At 49.7% G+C, this 23,068-nt stretch overlaps 1 protein-coding gene across 1 annotated transcript; it reads right to left on the reverse strand.

Annotated features, from left to right (window-relative positions):
- Positions 1 to 683: 683 nt before the first annotated feature.
- LOC123856363 (pepsin F-like) lies at positions 684 to 10,356 on the reverse strand. Its single transcript, XM_045892567.1, has 9 exons — positions 10,301 to 10,356; positions 9,089 to 9,251; positions 6,035 to 6,152; positions 5,821 to 5,939; positions 4,263 to 4,462; positions 2,661 to 2,777; positions 1,612 to 1,756; positions 1,423 to 1,521; positions 684 to 996 (listed from the first exon to the last, which is right to left on the reverse strand). The coding sequence occupies exons 1-9, from the start codon at positions 10,351 to 10,353 to the stop codon at positions 844 to 846; spliced, it is 1,167 nt and encodes a 388-aa protein (XP_045748523.1). The 5' UTR covers positions 10,354 to 10,356; the 3' UTR covers positions 684 to 843.
- Positions 10,357 to 23,068: the final 12,712 nt, after the last annotated feature.

A 23,068-nucleotide genomic window follows, 5' to 3' on the forward strand; every position in this document is an offset into this window, starting at 1 on the left:
CCTTTCCCGTCCCTCTGAATGTGGAGGTGGTGGCGACTGGGGAGGCAGCCACGAACCTGCTCATCTGTCCAGAACACACCTCTGCCACTTCTTTGGGGGACTGTTCCTCCTCAGCTCACGCTGCCAAGTGGTTGTGTAGGAAACTGTCAATCACACCCACCGCCCAGGTGAGGCCACGTGACCAAGGAGAGCCAATCAGAGTACCCCAGGTCCGGGCCGCAATGGTTGGTCCAGGGCTGGACACATGACCCGAGCTGGGCCAATCAGAGCCCTGCCTGGTACTAAGCTGCTCTCTAGGGTTTCTTCCTTTCCGTTTGCATCCCTTAAGGCTAGAAAGCCCTGAGGCGGGCAGCAGTAGGGTCCTTCGGCCCTCGGCCCTCGTAGAAGACCGAGGAAAGAAACTTGCCAGGCGAAGAGGATCAAAGATGAGAGAAGCGAAAGAGGGAGGGAGAGAAAGAATGAGCTGACGGCTTTTGATTTCTTGGGTCACTGAGCCCTCTGGACCTGCTCTGGTTCCTGCATCCTGGGTCCCCAGTAGCCTTCCAGTAGTTTCCCTCTTCACTGAAGCCAGCTGGCCTTGGGCTTCTCTCACGGGTCGTCCAGATTCGATTCTGGAGTCCTGCCTGATTCTGATGCAACCCCCCCCCCCCCCCATGCAAAGAGAGGCGCTGGTTCATTTCAGCACCATGGAAAATGAGGTCTTTTATTCTCTACCGAGAGCAGGCTTTACAGAGCCCCAGACAGAGTTCAGGATGGCCCCTGGGCGGGAATGCCCCGAGTGACTGTGTGTGTGTGTGGGGGGGGGGGGACGGGCGTGGTTGCTTCCTGAAGCAGCTCCAGTATTTACACTGCCGGAGCCAGGCCAATCGTGTTGTTCCCTCGATCGAAGACGGTAAAATACAACCTCAGGAAGACATCACCCAGAATCCAGGAGTCCGAGAGCAACAAGCCGCCTTTGCCTTCGTCAAAGTTGCTGTAGCAGGTGCCCTGATGATCCTGGAGGAGACAGAAACTCACCAGTCAGCCCGAGCCCTCACTTGCAGCCCTTCTCTGCTGGATCTCCCTCCTTTCCCGGGAGCCACGTGGCTCTCTGAGCAGCTGCAGAAGTGGGGTGCCCATGCAGGCACCAGAACTCTCTGCCGCTGTCCTCACACTCTGCCTTGTCTTTCCTGTGACTCACGCTCCGGCTGTTCCCTCTGCGGAAAATACCTTTCCTTCTCTCCTCACCCCCACCCGCTCCCAAAGACTGAGCTCAGCCCCTCTCTTGGCAGCCTTCCAGGCCCCAGGCGGGCCCTCCGCGGCCACTCGGCAGCGTCTGCAATGGTGTGGCTTGGCCTCCAGGGGGCCTCCTCCTCCCGGCTGCTACCCCACATTCCTGCAAGTCCCAGATTTGAGGACCAGGTCCCAGGGTGGGCTCCTCACCTCCCGGATGTAGGCACTGGCTGGCACTGAGTAGTTGATGCCGTTGATGGTGAAGACGATGTCAGGCAGGGTGCTGACGGCGTCACAGTCAATTATGTACTGTCAGAGAAAGAGCGAGAGAGAAGGTTGGCCCAGCCGATCCTTCTATGCCTGGAGAGCCCAGAGTGTCCCTGCGGCATGACCCGTCACCTCGCCACTGTAGGACTGCTTGGCATCGATGATCTTCTGTATGTTGAAGACAACGTCAGATGGGCCAATCAGCAACGAGGTTCCGGTATCAATAATGGCCTCGCAGCCACCATCACAAGCAATAACCATCTCGTTCATGGAGATGCTGAGAGACGGGGATGAAGCAGGTACCAGGGTCACACTGGGGGCTCCCTTCACTACCACCCCCTCCCTGGCTGACCCCAGGGCACCCTTTCAGCTCTTACCTGACAGCTGTTTCCCCTTGTTCTGATCCTACTGACCTTCTTTGACTTCCTTCAGTTCCTGAATGTCCCAAGCTCTCTTGTGCCTCAGGGCCTTTGAATGTGCCGGTTCCCCTTTCTAGAACCATCCCCACTCCCTTTGTCTGGCTAATTTCTCCTCATCTTCCAGGTTCCAGCTTCACTGTCACTTCTTTAGGGAAGTCTTACACCCAGACTCAGTCAGGCTCCTCTCTTGGTCACCTCGGCACACTTTTACTCATTTCTGGCATCTATCAAAGTGGTAAATTCACTATTTGTGTGACTTGTTTCATGTACATCTGCCCTGTTAGATGTACTCTGTAAGAGCAATTTCTATCCTCAGTTCCTCCCTCAAGTGTCCAGCACACAGCAGATGCCGAACATATGTTTGTTGAATGAATGAATGAACCAGTAAGTGAGGGAGGGACGAGAGACCTATATCTGGTGTCTGGCTCATTATGGGGCCCACACAGTGAAGATGGAGGTTCTCATGGGCAGCAGGTGCTCAGAATGACAGGAAGGGAGTCACAGGCTGCTCAACCAGCTCCCAGCTCAGATGCCAGGGCCCCTGGCCAGACAATGCCTGAGCTAGCCCAGGGGGCAGGACACGGGCGACGGAAGCTTCCAAAGGACATTTTAAGCTTTTGTCTGCTGGTATCAGGACCTTGTCAGGAGGCGTGGGGCTATTAGAACCTGTGCGCGGTGTGTGTGTGTCCATGTGTCTGTGTGTGCGCATGTGTGTCCGTGTGCGGGCATCACCTGGGGCCACCTTCAGAGCGACGGGCTTACCTGTCCACGGACAACTGCCAGTAGAGGGCCTTGGACACAGGCACCCAGTTGAGCTCTCCGCTGTAGTAGGAGTGGTCCACACCGCCAAACATCACCACACTGCCCTCCTCCTCCTTTCTGAGAGGGGGAGGGGGAAAGTGTTCATTGTGAGGGGAAAGTAACCAGGAGGGGGGATTTGCTTTGTCTAAAGCATCGTCTAAAGACACGCTTCTCGTGGCTCACTTGTCCACACGTCACAAAGTCCCACGGAGGAGGCACTCCTCTGCTCTCCATTCTACAGACAGGAAGGTTGGGGCACAGAGGGGTTGAGGCCTGGCTAATGGATGGTGAAGCTGAGTTCAAACCTGGACAGTTTGGCTGCAGGGCTGGCTCTGACCACCCCCTCTGCCAGTCCCTTTCGGCGATCAGAGCACTCGGCCACGTGGTCGGGGGACGTGCCAGCCAGGGAGGTCTGGCCTGTCCTCTTTCAGAAAAGCCGAGTGTCCGGGCTTACATGGGGTGCGGGCTGTGGGGCCCCATGCTCAGCAAGGTCCCGCCTCTCTGCTGTCCCTGTCCTGAAATTCCTAATACTTGTAGAACAAGGGGCCTCCTCTTTTCATGTTGCACTCTTCCTGCAAATTATGTAGAAGGTCCTGGGTGCACACTGTTCGCGAGGGGGGACATGTCTCTGCTGACCCCTCCCCTTCCTTCCAGAGCAAACCTGTGGGCAAATCTTGTTGCCCCTTCTTCCAACATATATCCCAACTCCTTCCATTGTTCTCGCTCTTCCCTCCACCTCCCTGGACCGAGCTGCCACCCTCTCTCTCCTAAAGAGTCTGCTGTAGCCTCTTCCCTGGCCTCCCTGCCTCCACTCCACTGCATCATTCTCCAGCACACAACCAGGGTGAGCTTTCGAAAATGGAAATTGGATCATGTCTCTTCCCTGCCTCACCCCTGCCAGAGGCCTCCACTCCCACGTGGTGCAGAACCCCAGGGGAACCTTGCCCCGGCCTCCCTGCCAGGCTCCATTCCCTCTCCCCTCCTCCCCCAGTGCTCCAGCCACACTGGCCCCCTCGCTGGGCCTCGGGTGCTCCTTCAGACCATTGCACGGGTTTTTCCCTCTGCCTGGGACTTTGCCTCCGCAGGCCGGCTCTCTCCCATCACAGAGGCCTCAGCTCTCAGGGGCCTTTGCTACAGCCCATCTATAGCCACCTGCCTGGGCAATCTTGTGCAAAGCTTCCCTCTGAGCCTCAGTTCCCCTGTCGGTCAAATGAGGGACTTGGACTACAGGGGTCAGCAAAGTTTTCCTGTAAAGGGTCAGATCATCATGATTTTAGGCTTTGCCGCCTGCAAGATAGCCCTTGTGTCTGCTCCGCTCCGTGGTTGTAGAGCAATGGCAGCTACAGACGAGATGGAAACAGATGAGCATGGTTGCATCTCAATAAAACTTTATTTACAAAAACAGGGGCTGGGCCAGATAGGGCCCCCAGGCCATAGTTTGCTGACCCCTGGATCAGGCTATCTCTCAAGAAACTTCAGGATCAAGTAGTCTACACTTTTTTCATGTAACTGGAAGCATCTTACAGCTGATTTGGACAAACAGCTCGTCCAGCCCAGACTTACTTGCTCAAGTAGAAGGCGAAGCGCTCCTCAGAAATGAGACCTTGTTTCCACAGGTTGTCGAAGATGGGGAGGGTCCCTCCGAGGCCGAGGCTGGGGTAGCCCAGGCCCAGGATGCCATCGAAGACTGCATATTCCATGAACTTGCTGGGTTCCCTCAAGCTCAGGCCAAATGCCTGGGACTCATCGATAAGGCCCCCGAACTGTGGGAGAAGAGGGTGTCACCAGGGAAAGGTTTGGAAAGTGGGGCTGGGCTGGGAGAGGCCACTAACAGCAGAGAAAAACCAAGGTGTGGCTGTGCTCTTGGGGACCTCGGCTGCTATGACAAGCCAGAACAGAGATATAGGTTCTGTGTGCGTGGACCCTGGGGATTTTAACCAACACCTGCTCCTCCTGCTGACGTTATCCCCCCCCCTTTTTTTTTACAGGTGGGGAAACTGACTCAGAGTGGGACTGAATTGTTTCCACTCGAGGACAAAAAGAATAGAGAGGAGGATAGTCTTCTTTTGGGCATGACTGTGATCTGATGACAGAAATGGAGTGAATTCATTGCAGTTGTGGATTCTATGTCCGCCCGAGGAGAGATGCCTGTTATACCACATGCCATCAGAGCTCTTAGGAAATTCTGCCTGGGGGTGCCTGGGTGGCTCAGTCGTTAAGCGTCTGCCTTCGGCTCAGATCATGATCCCGGGGTCCTGGGATGGAGCCCCACATGGGGTTCCCTGCTCATCGGGGAGCCTGCTTCTCCCTCTCCCACTCCCCCTGCTTGTGTTCCCTCTCTCGCTGTGTCTCTCTCTGTCAAATAAATAAATAAAATCTTAAAAAAAAAAAAAAAGGAAAATTCTGCCTGGGAAATATGCTGGTGTGTGTGTGTGTGTGTGTGTTCAGGCACTTTAGGGGAGGCAGCTCATAGTTTTTATTAGAGTCTCAGAGGCCCCCAAGGGTAAGGACCCATTTTTCAGCCCCCCTCCCCACTTCTGTGGCCCTTGGTTTTTTTGCCTGGGTGCCTGGATCCTCAGCTGCACCCAGAGGCTCCGTATCAGTTCTGCCCTCTTCTCCAAAACATCCCCCATCTGTGTGAGCCCTGCTTCGCATCCCAGCTCTGCCACTTAGCAGGTGCATAACCCTGGGAAAGGCATTCCCTCTCCCTCGATTCACCCATCTGCATGATGGTAGTAACTGTGCCTGGCACGTAGGGCTGGTGCAGGATCAAACAAGTTCTTACCATGAAAGCACCCAGCACCGTGCTGAAAATATAAAAGTGGGTGGTTTTTCCACACCTCTCCCTGTTCCCCCCAAATCAGCCTTGAGCTAACCAAGGGGAAAGGAGCTGCAAATCCATGCCTCCAAGCCCCGCCAGCACGGTGACCCACTCTCTGGGTTAGCTATTCTGGGATTCCATGTGTCAGCGAGGGGTACTGTCTCCCTAGGGAGCCAGCCCCACAGGGCAGGCTGGGGGACTTTGAGAAAGACAGGTGCTCCCACCTGACCCTACATTTGATCCTATAAGCCGTCAATTCTCCCCAGGCCAGCCTTCCTCAGCCTCTGGTTTCCACGTTACCTGAACAGTGTCATAGGCCAGAAATCCTGACATCCTCCCGGAGCCGTACTGGAGGTGGATGGGTCGGCCCGAGGTCCGGAAGGTGGAGGACAGCAGAGGGTTGAAGACATTGTGATTAGCTGCAGACACAGGAGGTGAGCATCTGTCAGCCTGCCAAGGACAGAGGACGGGGCAGGGTGGGGGTGGGGGGCACGAGACGGGTGCAGGCGCTCACCGCACGCAGGGCTGGAGCAGTAGACGGAGGGCACCCACAAGTCAGACGAGCCCGTGTCAAAGATGACCTTGAACTCCTGCGGGGGTGTTCCAATGCTGATGGTGCCGACGTAGGCCAGCTGCAGGGGCCGGGAAGGGATGGTTAAGGCAGGTTGCCCTAGTCTTCCCTGACCCCCAGGGTGCCTGCCTCTGTCGGGTGTCCTGAAATCAGCTTTCGACCACTCTACCTTATAGCCTCTACTCAGGCCAGTGCCTCCACTTGAAAAGCTCTTCAGTGTCCCCTGCAGCTCACTAAATCCTTTCCACCCTTCTTGGCCCAGCTTGAGTGCTTCCTCCTCCAGGTAGCCCTCCTAGGTTACCCCAGACCACTTCCTCTGAACTCAAAATAGAACATCAATACCATGCAGTTGGCCCTTTTCCTTGACATTCATTTACTTTCTGCTTGTCTCTCAGGCTGGGCTATGCATTCTTGGAGAAGGGATGAGACCTTTTGTTAACAATAACCCTATGTTAACAATAACGATAACCCTATGTTAACAATAATGATAACCCTATGTTAGTTTTTTCCCCTTTTTTTAAAATTCTATTTTATTATGTGATGTTAATCACCATACATTACATCATTAGTTTTTGATGTAGTGTTCCATGATTCATTGTTTGTGTATAACACCCAGTGCTCCATTCAGTACATGCCCTCTTTAATACCTATCACCAGGCTAACCCATCCCCCCACCCCCTTCCCCTCTAGAACCCTCAGTTTATTTCTCAGAGTCCATAGTCTCTCATGGTTTGTCTCCTCCTCTGATTTCCCCCCCTTCATTTTTCCCTTCCTGCTATCTTCTTCTTCTTCTTTTTTTAAAACATATAATGTATTATTTGTTTCAGAGGTACAGGTCTGTGATTCAACAGTCTTACACAATTCACAGCGCTCACCATAGCACATACCCTCTCCAATGTCTGTCACCCAGCCACCCCATCCCTCCCACCCCCCACCACTCCAGCAACCCTCAGTTTGTTTCCTGAGATGATACACGTCTTTCCTTGATTGACTTATTTCGCTCAGCGTAATACCCTCTAGTTCCATCCACATCGTTGCAAATGGCAAGATTTCATTCCTTTTGATAGCTGAGTAATATTCCATTGTATATATATATCACATCTTCTTTATCCATTCATCTGTCGATGGGCATCTTGGCTCTTTCCATAGTTTGGCTATTGTGGTCATTGCTGCTATAAACATCGGGGTGCACATGCCCCTTCGGATCCCTACATTTGTATCTTTGGGGTAAATACCCAGTAGTGCAATTGCTGGGTCATATGGTAGCTCTATTTTCAACTTTTTGAGGAGCCTCCATACTGTTTTCCAGAGTGGCTGCACCAGCTTGCATTCCCACCAACAGTGTAGGAGGGTTCCCCTTTCTCCGCACCCCGCCAACATCTATCGTTTCCTGACTTGTTAATTTTAGCCATTCTGACTGGTGTGAGGTGGTATCTCATTGAGGTTTTGATTTGGATTTCCCTGATGCCGAGTGATGTTGAACACTTTTTCATGTGTCTGTTGGCCATTTGGATGTCTTCTTTGGAAAAATGTCTGTTCATGTCTTCTGCCCATTTCTTGACTGGATCATTTGTTCTTTGGGTGTTGAGTTTGATAAGTTCTTTATAGATTTTGGATACTAGCCCTTTATCTGATATGTCATTTGCAAATATCTTCTCCCACTCTGTAAGTTGTCTTTTGGTTTTGTTGACTGTTTCCCTTGCTGTGCAAAAGCTTTTTATCTTGATGAAGTCCCAATAGTTCATTTTTGCCCTTGCTTCCCTTGCCTTTGGCGATGTTTCTAGGAAGAAGTTGCTGTGGCTGAGGTCGAATCTCATTTACAATTGCACCCAAAACCATAAAATACCTAGGAATAAATCTAACCAAAGAGGCAAAGAATCTGTACTCAGAAAACTATAAAATACTCATGAAAGAAATTGAGGAAGACACAAAGAAACGGAAAAACGTTCCATGCTCATGGATTGGAAGAACAAATATTGTGAAGATGTCAATGCTACCTAGAGCAATCTACACATTCAATGCAATCCCCATCAAAATACCATCCACTTTTTTCAAAGAAATGGAACAAATAATCCTAAAATTTGTAGGGAACCAGAAAAGACCCCGAATAGCCAGAGGAATGTTGAAAAAGAAAAACAAAGCTGGAGGCATCACGATTCCGGATTTCAAGTTGTATTACAAAGCTGTGGTCATCAAGAGAGTATGGTACTGGCACAAAAACAGACACATAGATCAATGGAACAGAATAGAAAGCCCAGAAATGGACCCTCAACTCTATGGTCAACTAATCTTTGACAAAGCAGGAAAGAATGGCCAATGGAGAAAAGACAGTCTCTTTAACAGATGGTGTTGGGAAAATTGGACAGCCACATGCAGGAGAATGAAACTGGACCATTTCCTTACACCACACACAAAAGTAGACTCCAAATGGTTGAAAGACCTCAATGTGAGACAGGAGTCCATCAACATCCTAAAGGAGAACACAGGCAGCAATCTATGTTAGTTTTTTATGGCCTCACACATTGTAGGCGCTCAATAACTTTTTTACTGGTGTCGTTCTTGGGGCTGGGGAGGCTGAACTGCTTCTGCCTGGGGTGTCCAACTTGGTTTGCAGTGGGCTTTGTCGTTGGAGCAGACATGCTCACCCTTCTACTCTAACTCAGTGATTTGCTTAGTTCAGAAAGAACAAAATCCCTCAAGCCAAGTGCGGTGGTGCATACGTGCCAAGGATGTATCGTCGGCACCGAAATGGATGTTTCCTGTCACCTGCTCATTGCTGAACCTGGTCACCACAGGCCAGGAGTTAAGGGTGGGGGTGACTTCTCCTCTGGGGATGGGGGTCCCTGTTCCCTGGCGTTTCTGCCTGCAGGAGCCCCAGCCCCAGCATCTCTGCTCACACTTCCAGATGAACCCCAGCACTTGGCCGGAGCCCTAGGGTCTGCTCTGGAGAGTCCTCCGCACCCCCGCTTCCCCCCAATTCCTCCCCACCACACTTACATCCAGGTAGTTCCTCATGGGTTCATAATATACCCCCAGGTCCGGATCTACAGACTCAACAAACTTGTAGGCCAGGTTGTAAGGATGCTTCTCCAGGTAATCTCTCAGCCTGTCTTTCTCCCTGAGGTTTTCTCTCATGGACTTGATCCTTGTCAGAGGGATTCTTTAAGCCAGCATTGGGAAAGAGAAACAAATGAGAGACAGCGATCTCACCTGCCCTGTGTTACAATATAACTATTACATCTCATGCTGTAATCCTACCATATTTCCCAAATATTTTTATGATGTCATCTTATCATCAGGATGGGCCACCCAACACCATGGAAAGACTATGGCAGGAAACTTAGGTTTGAATATAGGTTCTGTTGTGTAATCTTGGGTAAGCCATGTGGCCTTTCTGTGCCTCAGTTTTCCCACCTACAAAAAGGTGGAATGATAATAACCCCCTCACATAGAATGTTTGGGGTGTTAAGCAAAATGACGGCTATCATGCACCTGACAGATAGGAACTCTTGACAGTGGCAGTTGTCCCTATTGCCACTGTCATCTTTCTGTGTCTTTCTCAAAGAAACCCTGGGAAGGAGGTAGAATGGAAATCATCATCCTCTTTTTATAGGGAGCTGGTGACTTGGCTATTGTCACACTGCTTGTTAGAGGCAAAACTGGGCCTACCAGTAGCCCTTTTGATCTTTTTCCAGGGCTCAACCTAAAGAGAGGGGTTATGAAGGAAGTGAGGCGATGGGGAATAAATTAGAGAAATTAAGAGGATAGAGAAACAAGAAGGACTCAAAGTAGGAAAAACACAGTTTTGCATGGAGAGAGACATCCAAAAAGACAGAGACATATACATATGAAAATGGAGTGAGAGCAGAGAGAAGACCTAGAAACAAATGCAGGAAAAATGCTGTTCCTAGACAGGACCATGTCTACAGTTGCACAGGTTGTGCACTGAACAATTCCAAGGGGTGCCATTTCATACAGCTCATGATATGACTGGCACTCCTGGAGTTGTACAATCCTGCAGGCCTGTCTCAAGTCACCTGGACCCCACAGTGCATGTGGTAAGTTACTGATCAATAAATGGAGCCTTGAACTTTAAAACAGTCTGGGAGTGATTATATTCTCTTCTCTATCCATGGATGGGCAGGAGAATAAGAGGGCAAGAAAGAGCCCAGAAAGAGAGCTGATGCCGCCTGCATGCCCTGTACTTACGTGACTAAGCACTCTGAGAGGGCCACCAGCCCGAGGACCCCAAACCACTTCATGCTTTTTTCTTGGGTTCTGAGCAAGCAATGGCCAGCATGAGTTGCTTGTTATATGTGATCTGACCTGCCTTAGTCGCGTCCCTGAGGGCTGCTAAGTAGACCTGATAAGACATATGACCCTCTCTGATAAGATCTCTATCCCCATCAGTGTTTGTGAGGAGGGGATTTAGAAAATTCACAGAATACAGAGATTTCTATTGTGATCTCTTCCTTGGAGCTTGGCTGAAAAAAAAAAACAAAACCAAAAAACAAACCAAATAAACAATCCTAAACCATAAATTCTAACAAAGAGTGGGGAGACTCTTCCTATCTTGGAGATAAAGGTGCTGATAATAATGTGCTAAAAATAAGTGGCAGGTGCTATGCTTGCCTTTTCTGATCTTGTGCAGTCTCCCCAGGGCCCGTGAGGTGTGCATTGCTATCCTCATTTGGAGAGGAGATTGCTAGGAGGAAGGGGGTCAAATGTCACCGTGAGGACACCAAGTACAGCACACGGGCATGTAAGTGACTTTAGGTGGTGGGATGGCACAGACCAGGGGCACGCATGATGCCGCTCTGCACATTACAATTGCATAATTTTAAGATTTTATTTATTTGCAGAGAGACAATGAGAGAGAGAGCATGAGAGGGAGGAGGGTCAGAGGGAGAAGCAGACTCCCTGCCGAGCAGGGAGCCCGATGCGGGACTCGATCCTGGGACTCCAGGATCATGACCTGAGCTGAAGGCAGTCGCTTAACCAACTGAGCCACCCAGGTGCCCTACAATTGCATAATTTTAATGTTAGAAGAAATGTGATGCAGGCATCCAAGAGATCTGTTATTCATACAACAAACACTTATTGGGGCCCCACTGTGTGCTGGAGCCTGGGCTAGATGCTGGAAAGTCAAATAAGACACAAGTGGTCCTTGGGGTGCCTGGCTGGCTCATTTGGAAGAGCATGCAACGCTTGATCTCGGGGGGTTGTAAGTTCAATCCCCACGTTGGGTGTAGAGATTATAAAAAAAAAAAAGACACTAGTGGTCATTGCCTTCAGGAAGCTAGCAGTCAAGGGCGGGGCTCACAAACTCATGATCTAGGAGGTGAGGGAGATGAATGGAAGGGCTGGATGGGCATCCTGGGCCCGGGGCAGCACGAACCCCATGACAAGGAGGCCCCTTCTACCCTGTTCCCACCAGCAGTTTCCATGTCTGGCTGGCGATGCCAGACTGGCCATGTTTTCAAGAGATGTCAGAAGTCTGGATATTTATGGGCGCCTGGGTGGCTCAGTTGGTTAAGCGACTGCCTTCGGCTCAGGTCATGATCCTGGAGTCCCTGGATCGAGTCCCGCATCGGGCTCCCTGCTCAGCAAAAAAAAGAAGTCTCAATATTTATGTGAAATCCTTATCTTCACATGTAAGCAACTACTTTCTTAAAACAAAAATAAAAACAAAAAACAGACCCACAAACATAGGGTGAGCCAAGCCTCAAGCCACTATGGGCTGGAGTCAACAAGTAGGCTGTATAGGGTTTTATTTCTAGCCTAGAGGCGGAAGTAGGGCGCAGACTGAGGGGGTGTTCAATTCACGTTGGTTGGATGAAGAAGAGACTGAATGCATCCTAGCCATGCGAGTTTTCCTTGCATTTGTAAAGAAAGACCACCAAGGTCAGATCAACTAACAAACTTACCAGTAATCTCCATTTGCTGAGCACCTGACATAGCTCCCCCATGGGATCCATACCTCGAACTATTTTGTCTGCCAAACCAAATGCACAGAGGAATAATTAATTTTTAAGTTTGTCAATTAAAGAAGGTAAAAAAAAGAAAAAAGTATCCAGAGCTTCTGCTCAGCCTGAGATGAACAGGGCTACCTATCAAACTGGTATCATTCCAGCCAAAGTAAGGAGAATGGAACTTTATGGCTCCTTCCAGGACTGCTGGGGAACCTAGTGTTCCTCTGTGAGATCTGTCCAGGCCTGACCGTTGAGTAGGAGGCTGGCCTGGTCCCCAGGCCTGGGTGGCCGATGGAGTGGGGAGCACTGCATCTTACCCCTCAATTCTCCGCATTGTTAAAATTTCGTTTTGGTGGTCCAACCTTATGGAAGGGATTTGACAGCATCTAGCAAATGACACATACATGCCCCCTTTTTTTTTTAATAAAGATTTTATTTCTTTATTTGAGAGAGAGAGAATGAGAGACAGAGACCACGAGAGGGAAGAGGGCAGAGGGAGAAGCAGACCCCCTGCCGAGCAGGGAGCCCGATGCGGGACTCGATCCCGGGACTCCAGGATCATGACCTGAGCCGAAGGCAGTCGCTTAACCAACTGAGCCACCCAGGCGCCCTACATGCCCTTTTTAAATGTAGCAATTCTACTTCTAGGATTCTAATCCAAAGACACATTTTGACAACAATAGAAAACTACTGTTAGATAAGCCAACCAAGTCAATTTTAAAGGTCTAATTGGCTTTAGTGGACAATTCACGGATCGAGCAGCATCCTTTCTAGCAAATAGAGGGGAACTCCTGAGGCGTTTGTACAACATGGAAAGTATTCATGGAAGGAGGGTGGGGTAAGAAAGTTACCAGCAAAAGAAAAAGATTTTCCAGGTGCGGCTGCTTTCCCTTGGGGGGGAAACCAAGCCGTCTTATCAGACAGATCACCTCATCTTCCTCTAGGGGATGGAGAGGGCCCGTTTGGCTGACTCATTGGCGGGCATCGGAAAATTCCTGACTGACTAGTTAAGATTACCTTTCTGGGGGAGGTTGAAACTGCAGTTAGATTCTCTATTAAGCTTCCACTGGGGGCTTGGCCTAAGTGATGCCATTTTGGGCCTGTGATTTTTTTTAAGACGTACGCACCAGCTCTGCACTGCAATGTTATTTGCAAAAGCAAAACATTAGCAGTGTGCCCGAAGTGACCATCAACCGGGGACATCAGTCAGATAAGCTACAATGCGGGCCGCACAACTGGGTATAATGCAGATGGCAAAAAGAAGGGGATGGTTGAAATCTCCAGGGTATATTGTTTGTTTAAAAGAAAAAAAGAGGGGGCAGAACAGAACAGTATTTATAGCTTGCTGCTTTTACATACCCAGACACGCATGTTTTTAATAAGAATCAGTGCAAGGAGAAACCCAAAATTAATAAGACTAGGTATTAATGGGGAAAGGCAGGGATAGAGGTGAGATTTTTCTTGTTTTCTAGTTTGACTCTGCCACCAGGTAAATGTTTTACAGAATCCATTGATCAAAAAGACATCCCTCAAAATTGAGAACTAAAACAAATGAACCCCGGGGCACCTGGATGGCTCAGTTGTTTAAGCGTCTGCCTTCAGCCTGGGTCATGATCCCAGGGTCCTGGGATGGAGCCCGTCATTGGGCTCTCTGCTCATTAAAAGAATAATAATAATAAAATAAAACAAATGAACCCAACGGTTACCAAGTTGGTAACATAACCACACAGAGCAAAACATTACCTCGAGGGGCACCTGCGTGGCTCAGTCATTAAGCGTCTGCCTTCGGCTCAGGTCATGATCCCAGGATCCTGGGATCGAGTCCCACATCGGGCTCCCTGCTCAGCGGGAAGCCTGCTTCTCCCTCTTCCACTCCCCCTGCTTGTGTTCCCTCTCTCGCTGTCAATCTCTCTGTCAAATAAATAAATAAAATCTTAAAAAAAAAAAAACCTTGAGTGGCTTTATTTTTTGTTTGTTTGTTTGTTTTAAAGATTTTATTCATTCATTTGACAGAGATATATAGAGAGAGCACAAGTAGGCAGAGAGGCAGGCAGAGGGAGAGGGAGAGGGAGAAGCAGACCCTCCACTGAGCAGGGAGCCCGACGCGGGGCTTGATCCCAGGACCCCGAGATCATGACCCGAGCCGAAGGCAGCCGTTCAACTGACTGAGCCACCCAGGTGCCCCTATTTTTTTTTTTTTTAAAGATTTTATTTATTTATTTGACACAGAGAGAGAGAGGCACAAGCAGGCAGAGGGAGAGGGAGAAGCAGATTCCCCACTGAGTAGAGAGCCCGATGCGGGACTCGATCCCAGGACTCTGAGATCATGATCTGAGCCCAAGGCAGGGGCTTAACCCACTGAGCCACCCAGGTGCCCCTCAAGTGTCTTTAAAATGCAGAATTTTGACTCTACATTCACAGGGTGGGGGGTACTTTCCAAGGATAAACAACAGTGACAACAAGGAAAAAAACAACGAAATCTGCAACTTCCTCTAGTAACCTTATTATTGGTCATGTTGCCACTGTTATTTTGAAACCCTGAAGTTAGAGGTTAAAGCCAGTCAGTAATTAATTATGCGAATGTTGTCCTGAACCAAGACTTTCAGTGGAAGAATAAAGAGATGTAAGTCCACAACAAAAAAGTTAGAAGTAAAACCCTGCCATCTTAAAACTTGAACTGGAAGTCTAAGTTTGTACTAATTAATTATTTTTCTCTTTCTAACAAAATATGTAGAGTTGACCTGAGAATAATGTGGGGTTTAGGGGCACAGACCCCTTCTCCACGGGCTGCTGAAAATCCGCATATGACTTTTGACTCCCCTAAAACTTCACTACTAACAGCCTGCCGTTGGCCAGAAGCCTTACCGATGACCTAAAAAGTCGATGAACACTTTTGTATGTTATGTTATGTTATACGATATTTTGTATGTTATGTGTATTATGTCCTGTATTCTTATAATAAAGTGAGCTAGAGAAAAGAAAATGTTATTAAGAAGTTCACGAGGAAGGGAAAAATATGTTTATAGCACTGCACCCCATGTACTGCAAAGATTCTGTGTGTAAACAGACCTGGACCTGCACAGCCCAGACCCGTGTTGTTCACGAGTTGACTGTATCTCTTGGTTCTGGCAGCCGAAAAACCTAGAAGCCATGATAATGTGATAGCATGGAGTATCCTGAGGCCCAGCTTGTGGCCTCCAGATACTGATACCATTTACCACTAGAGGATCAGGGATTCTTGAGGAGATGGCTGATTCCAGGGCTGGGCCAAGAAATGCACAGAAGGAGCCAAGAATATCTTGAAAGTCCAGAAAGTTGGGAGCCTCCAAAGATCACTGGAGTCCTGTCCAAGGCTCGGGAATCAGTAGGAGGAGGCTTCCTGTGGCCAAAAGTGGGACAATTTGAGCATCACATCAACTCAATCGAAACAAATTAAACACACAAAAAGCCATGAGTTCCGTATGATACTATACGGCAGCTACTTCATCACCATGGGGGGACTGCTAGGGCACCGACTCATTATTCTGATCATTGATAGAGAAAGGGAAATAATCATCAGTATGTATGCTGTTTTTGTCTGAGCGAATATTTCAGGTATATTTCAAGTAACTACAAATAATGCTGAAGGAAAATTCTTTATTGAAGAATTCTAGAAATTAAACTCAGAAGGAATGGTAGAATGAAGAAATCACTGTTTTGCAGTTCCTAATAAAACAATGGATCTAGGGGAAGAGCATCAGCGGATATTGGACCCATAAATGAGAGGTCGAAGGGGGAAGTCCAATAGATGTTGATCACATCAGGACCCACTGATCAACCCTAGCATCTATCAATTATGTACCTATTGAAATGATGTAGTAAGAGATCCACGGAACTGTCTATGAAGTATTCCAATAAAAAATTTTCAACTTAAGTCCGAATCTAACTAGCAGTCTTCAGGAAGTATGTAGATAAAGGAACAAGGAGGCAATCATCTAAACCCAATACTTGGGACATTCTAGAAGATAAGTGACCCCCACCCACTCCCACTTTTTAAAGATTTATTTATTTATTTTAGAGAGAGAAGGAGAGAGAGCAGAGGGAGGGGCAGAGGGTGAGAAGCCGACTCCCCATTGAGTGCAGAGCCCAACATGGGGCTTGATCTCACAACCCTGGGATCATGACCTGAGCCGAAATCAAGAGTCAGATGCTCAACCTACTGAGCCACCCAGGCGCCCCTCGCTCCCTCACTTTTTGAAGAAAAAAGCATAAAAACGGGAAAGTATTATTTATTCAAAGTCTTAGACAACAACCAAATGCAACCCATGTATATATTCTTTAGATCCTAGTCCCTAATTCAAATCAATAAACCATTAAAAGGCATTTTGAGGGAATTAGGGAAATTTGAACATGGACTGGACATTAGATGATATTAAAGCTATTGGTAATTTTGTTTGGGGTACAATAGCATTGTGATTACATACATTTTAAAAATCCTTACCTCTTGGAGATGTACAATAAAGTCTTAAAGTGAAATGGTAATCTGTGTCTTAAAGTGCACCAGCAAAAATGAATGAATAACAACATTTTTAAACATGAGGGTCTAGATAAAACAAAGATTTGCGTAATTTCTATGGACGGAGTTGTATCTCCCTCCCTGCCCCCCAAATTCATATGTTGAAGCTTAACTCCCAATACGATGGTATTTGGAAGTGGGCTGGTTGGGAGGGAGTTGGGTTTAGCTGAGGCCGTGAAAGTGGGCCCTCCTGATGGCCTTTAAAGAAGAGACCCCAGAGAGCTGTCCTCAATCCCCCCACCATGTGAGGGCACAGTGAGAAGGGGGCTCTCACCAGGAACGGAACTGGCCGGCACCTTGATCTGGGACTTCCAGCCTCCAGTTTATATGGTCTTTCATTATGGTGGCTTGGGCTGAGGAGTAGTGTTGTAACTCTTGACGCTGAGTGATGCTATTGTGGAGTTCATGACACTATCCTTTTTCACTTTTGTTAGGTTTGAAAGATTTTGTGTAATCAGAAGTTTGACAAACTTGCATTTTGAAGTTTCTGCCTTTAGTGTTACCCCAAGGGGTCCAAGAAGAGCAGATGTGGATGGGACCTTGCTAACTGAGTCACTGGGAGCCTCCACTGCTCACCCTCCCGCTCTTCACCTGAGAACTGCCCCCTTCCCTCCCACCCGGGGCTGCTTGACCATCCAGCTTGAGACTTTGAGGAGACATGCCAGGGCCTGGACGTGGAAGGGATGAGGACATTTTTAGGAAAAACCCAACTGGGCATGCCCCTCCTTGGACCCCTCTTCTTTGGTGCCATCTGCAGGGTGAGGGAAAGGCCTGGGTAGGGAGGGAGCCAAGGAGTGAGGTGGGGGGTGGGGGAGACTTGGAAAGGAAGGAGAGGGGGTCAGCTTGTGCAGACCCAGGAGGGACTGGGACGTGGAAGAAGGAATGGTACCGACCAGGGGTCAAGCCCCCCTGGGTCTTCCAGGAAATGCTGGAGGTGCCATCATGCCCTGTTGGAATGGAGGTGGTAAGAGCCATCCTTATTGCTAGTGGGTCATGGGGAAGAGGGACAACCACAGTTGGTGGCCCTTCAATTACTCCCTAGCTGTCGGCATCCTCTCAAGCTGGACAGCAAGAGGGCAGGTCATCCAAAACATTTGAAATATTGTCTGATTTAGCTGACCTTCCTGTCACGTCTTGTCCCCAGAGTCCTTTTGTTGGTATTTATTCCTTTAGGAGAGGTGATTCATCAGCCTGACTTGGGTTTCTGTTGAAGAATCCACAACTTTCCCGCTGGTAACGTCTGCCTTTTAACTTCCTGACCACAGATTCCGAGGGGCAGAATGTTCTGCGGGATGGGGCCCCGAGGCCCTCCAGCTCGTGGGTGGCAGTTACATGGCCCCTGGTCTGCCATCCCCCCACCCCGAGTGCGGGGCAGACACGGCCAGGCAATCTGAGCGCTGGATGTGGCCTCGCCGTCCTGAGCAATGTGCACCCCCAGCCACTTGTCACACTAACCAGCACTGGCGTGCAGTCTGTTTTCCTGGAACAAGTCCAATCCCCTCATTCTAGAGAGGAAGAAACTCGAGGCCGGGGAGTGTCACTTACCAAAAAGTCGCAAGGTGAATTAGCGAAGCGTTGGGACTCGAGGTGTCTGGTCCTCAGGCTGGGAGAGCTCTGAGCCGGGACAGCTCAGAGAAGGCTCCCTGCTGCCAGCCTCCGTGGGCAACTCTCAGAGGCCGGCTGGTGCCAGAGCTGAGCTCCTTCCCCTTCCTTCTCCAGTCTGGCCAGCTTCCGTCCGCAGCCCTGCCTCTGGGGCCAGCAGGAAAGCCATCCTGGGAGCTGGCTCTCCCCGGGGCCAGCTGGAGTGGCACGCGGATGCAGGAGGCAGCCGTGACAGCCCCTGACTCATGCCCAGTGCAGTAGTCCCACGGCTCCCCCTCCCCTGGCAGGCAATAGCCACCCTGCTGGATGGCACGGCATGGGCCGGAATTTAGAGCAATGAACCCTTTCTGCTCAGCCTTTGGCAACTTCTACCCAATGTTTTATTTGCTCTTCAGGGAATACGTGGCCGAGTCAGGAGCCTCTGACAAGGGACTTGTCTGATGCTCCGGAAAGATCTTGGAGCTTTGAGGGCCCTGATGGGGGATGAAACCACCCCCGCTCTATGGGGACTGTGCTGTGTGGATCTGGATGGAGGAAAAGGGCAGACCCATAAGGACAGGCTGGGCATTACCTCCGTCCCAACTGCTTGCGAGCTGAGTTCCAGCCAGCAGGCCTCAGGGTCGGGTGCTGATGCTGATGCCCCGTGGCCGTCTTTGGAGAAGGAACGGAGGAACCGGATTCTGCCCAGGTAGCCACCACCTCTGGCGATCACACAGGGGAAGATCAGACAAGAGCATTTACTTTCCTCTTGGCCTTATCGGTGTGCTGGAGGTTCCACCCAGGAGGATAAGCAAACTGAGGGACTCAGAGCCTTTGCTGGAGGCATGATGGCCCCTGGGCCCCCGGTGATAGCCGGCTTATCCACACAGCCCAGGGCCTAGAGCCCATTTGGCAGTTCCGCCCTGATCTTCCTGCCTCAGTCTGCAGCAGGCCCTTGCTGGTAACTCACAAGTGAAGTATGTGACGAAGTCATGTGGGTGACGTGTGGCCTAGATGTCCCCTGGTGGGCTGTGGGATGTCGAGGTGTGCAAGGAAGACTGGAGGTGGAAAAGTGGCCATTTTTTAAAAAATTATTTATTTATTTTATTTTATTATGTTAGTCACCATACATTACATCATTAGTTTTTGATGTAGTGTTCCATGATTCGTTGTTTTTGTATAACACGCAGTGCTCCGTTCAGTACGTGCCCTCTTTAATACCCATCACCGGGCTAACCCATCTCCCCACCCCCCTCCCCTCTAGAACCCTCAGTTTGTTTCTCAGAGTCCATAGTCTCTCATAGTTCATCTCCCTCCGATTTCCCCCCCTTCATTTTTCCCTTCCTTCTCCTAATGTCCTCCATGCTATTCCTTATGTTCCACAAATAAGTGAAACCATATGATATTGACTTTCTCTGCTTGACTTATTTCATTTAGCATAATCTCCTCCAGGCACATCCATGTTGATGTAAAACTTGGGTATTCATCATTGATGATGGCTGAATGATATTCCATTGTATATATGGACCACATCTTCTTTATCCATTCATCTGTTGAAGAGCATCTCGGCTCTTTCCTCAGTTTGGCTATTGCGGACATTGCTGCTATGAACATTGGGGTCTTATGGCCCTTCTTTTCACTACATCTGTGTCTTTGGGGTAAATACATCATCATTAGCCATCAGGGAAAAGTGGCCATTTATGGAATTTGGTTACCCTGGGCTTTTGCAATTGTGCTTCCCTTGTTTGGAATGTTCTTCTCCCAGCCCTTTGCATGGCTGGCTCCTCCCCATTTCAGCTGTCATCTCTACTATCCCCTCCTCAGCGAGGCCTTCCGTGGCCACTCCAGTCTCCCAGGCCTAGAGCCTGACTCATTCAAGGAGCCCCACAGATGCTGGATACATTCTCCCATGTGCTTTCCATGGATGCCCTACGAGGTTGAGATTGTCCCCAATTTACAAATGGGGAAACTGAGGCTTGGAGGAGTCAAGTACTCCCTTGAGGAGATACGGCTAGTAGTGAGTAGTACAGTCGTGATTTGAACCCAGGTCTGCCTGACTGCAAATTCCATGCTCTTGACTGCTCTTCTGTCAATTAATGCTGGGCGTGGGGGTCAGGACACGATGTGGGGGAGCGACAGGAGGGGAGGAAGGGAGACGGAGGGCATAATTATTAGATATGTTAGAGACTCTTCTTTTCAGTGAACACTTTCTTTTTAGAGGGAGAGCAGGCAAGGAGGGGCAGAGAATCTCAAGCGGACTCTGCACTGAGCGTGGAGCCCGACGCGGGGCTTGATCTCACGACCCTGAGATCATGACCTGAGCCCAAATCAAGATTCGGAAGCTTAACCTACTGAGCCCCCCAGGTGCCCTGGCATATTGATTATTTTAAATAGAAGTTACTTAAGAGACAGTCTGGCAAGAAGGGCACTCATACCCTCCTCTGTTCCCGTGAAAGCAGAAAATAAATCTCCCCTGTGAAAGGTCCCCGCCCTGTACTAGGAGCTAAAGAGATCCTTATCACCAGAGATGGGAAATTTAGATCCAAGAAGACTGTGTAAATGACCCTTGTTACTTTTTACTAATTTACCCCAGCACAAATTCTGTTTAGAATTCCTAATCAAAGCTCCCAAAGTTAAGTTTTCTTTGTCCTGTCAATTCCTCACAAATTTATTGTCTCTTTGTCTAAAAAGTATAAAAACTCCCTGCCTTGGTCATTTCTTTGGATCTCGATTTCATTGTTTGGCCTCTGTGTGCATGTAATAAATCTTTTGGTTTTTATTTTCTCCTATTAGTCTGTCTCATGTAAATTGAATTCTTAGTCTAGCTAGAAGACCTTGAGGGTAGAGAAGAATTTTTCCTTCCCTTCCGTTGCCTTGGGTGGAAAGTTAGGAGGGCTTCCTGGTAGGGGTGGCAACTGCCCTGAGTCTCAACGGATGAGAGGATTTTGCTGAGGGGGCACGGGGAGCAGAGAATGTCAGTCAAAGAGGGCAGCCTTGGCATCCCAGTGAGCCCAAGGGACGTTCAGTAGCCAGGCAAGGTGGAATTGCAAAGGTCATAGGCCCAAGGGACACATTATATTAGAATGGGCAGCAACAAGCAACACCCCACTTAAAAATAATGTTTCTTTCTAGGACTTCCGTGTGTCCATTGCAGGTCATGTGGGGCTGTGATTGGAGATGCCGCCCCTCGGGGACGCAGACCGATGGAGACTTGGCCACCCGCCAGCGCCTCCGGTTGCCGTGGCGGGGGCGGGGCCCACGCGAGCTCGCACACGGGCCGTCACAGCCCTTTTGCCCGGAGTGCCACGCGCCGCTACTGCTCGAATTTCACGGGTCTGAACGAGTCACAGGGCCATGCTGAATTTCAAGGGACCATGGAAGTGTAATCCAGCATGTGTTTAGAATGAAGACTAGAAAAATCTGGGAGGACAGCACTAATGATACACAAGGGATAACTCGGGAAAGGAGAGCAAAGACCAGGTCATGGCCACGGGTGGGCCTTGAATGCCACGCTCAAGAGCGTGGAATTCGTCCTGCGTGATGGGGAGCGCCGAGTAGGGGAGTGAGATGTCAGACCGTGGAGAACGAAGGAGGCCGGCCCAGGAGAAGGCTGCAAGAGAAGAAGGAGGTTAAGAGGAAGGGAGGACATAAGACGGAGCAGGGGGACTGGGGAAACGGGTGGGGGAGTGTGTGGACAGGTCGTGGGAGAGGGGAGAGAGGGAGGGGCGATGGGGAAGAGCGAGAGGGCACAGACGTCCTGGAGGGCTGTTGACCCTGGAAAATCAAGACTTCCATGAGGTGGAAGGTTTTCGATAAAACGAGGGACTAGACTTACTCTACGGCGAATTTTCACAGTGGAACAGGGCCAAGTTTCAACTGTGGGAAGACAGATTTAACTTGAATTTTGTAACACCTTCTGTTATCAACTTCTTGTTCCTTGAACTATTTGCCAAGCGCTTTGCACAGAAAGGAGCTTGGTGTAATATGTGGAAATGTTAATTTCCTTCCTGTTCTCATAGCAGGACAGAAGGAATGGCAGCTTTGCCATGGTGCAGAACCACCCTGCAGAAAACTCCTGCCCCTGCCCGGGTTTGGGGGGCGAGGTTCCATGAGGGCGCCCGCCAGTGGGCAGGTGGGTACAGAAGCAGGTGCCAGGATGGAAAGGAGGGGGAGGCCCTCTCTGGGGGACACAGGGCCTGGCGGCTTCCATGCAGGGCCGAGGCTGCTTCTCTTCCCACTCAGCTCTGCCGGGAGGGGCAGTGATCGGAGGTAGGAGGGTGCTGAGCATGTGGCCTTCAGAGGAGCTGGTGGGACCCCCGAGGGCTGGCCCTGGGAGGGGCACCTGTGTGACTTGTCCAGAGACAGAGGGCACTGACATGTCACCGTCCGTAGCTGGGGGGGAGCTCCGGTTGTATGGGTGACCCCCATGTTGTCTGGACCCCACCCCCATTTGTTCCTGACCCCATAACAGTCTGCAAATCTCACTGGATTCTGTGGCCGGGAAGGGAGGGAAGACTGCACTTGAGTCAGGGTAATGAAAGGATGTAACATTGCTTATAAAGGAGTGGGAGCAGAGCTTAAGAACGCAGCGCTGGAGGCCAGATGGACTCGCTGTGCGAACTTGGACAAGTTACTTCCTCTCTCTGTGCCTCCTGTTCACCATCTTTATTTTTTCATTATTTATTTATTTATTTTTAAGTAGGCTTGAACTCAGGACCCTGAGATCAAGAGTCCCTTGCTCTACCGAGCCAGGTGCCCATCGCCACCTTTAAAGAGGGAACAATAACAGAGCCTTCTGTGTTAATATGTGTAGGGTGCTTCGATTCTTGGTAGGTGCTATGTGAATATTACATAAAGTTGATCATGTAT

The sequence above is a fragment of the Mirounga angustirostris genome, unplaced genomic scaffold (assembly GCF_029215605.1).
Source record: "Mirounga angustirostris isolate CCGP_5_RB_7025 unplaced genomic scaffold, mMirAng1.0.hap1 SCAF_13, whole genome shotgun sequence".
Taxonomy (NCBI): Eukaryota; Metazoa; Chordata; class Mammalia; order Carnivora; family Phocidae; genus Mirounga; species Mirounga angustirostris.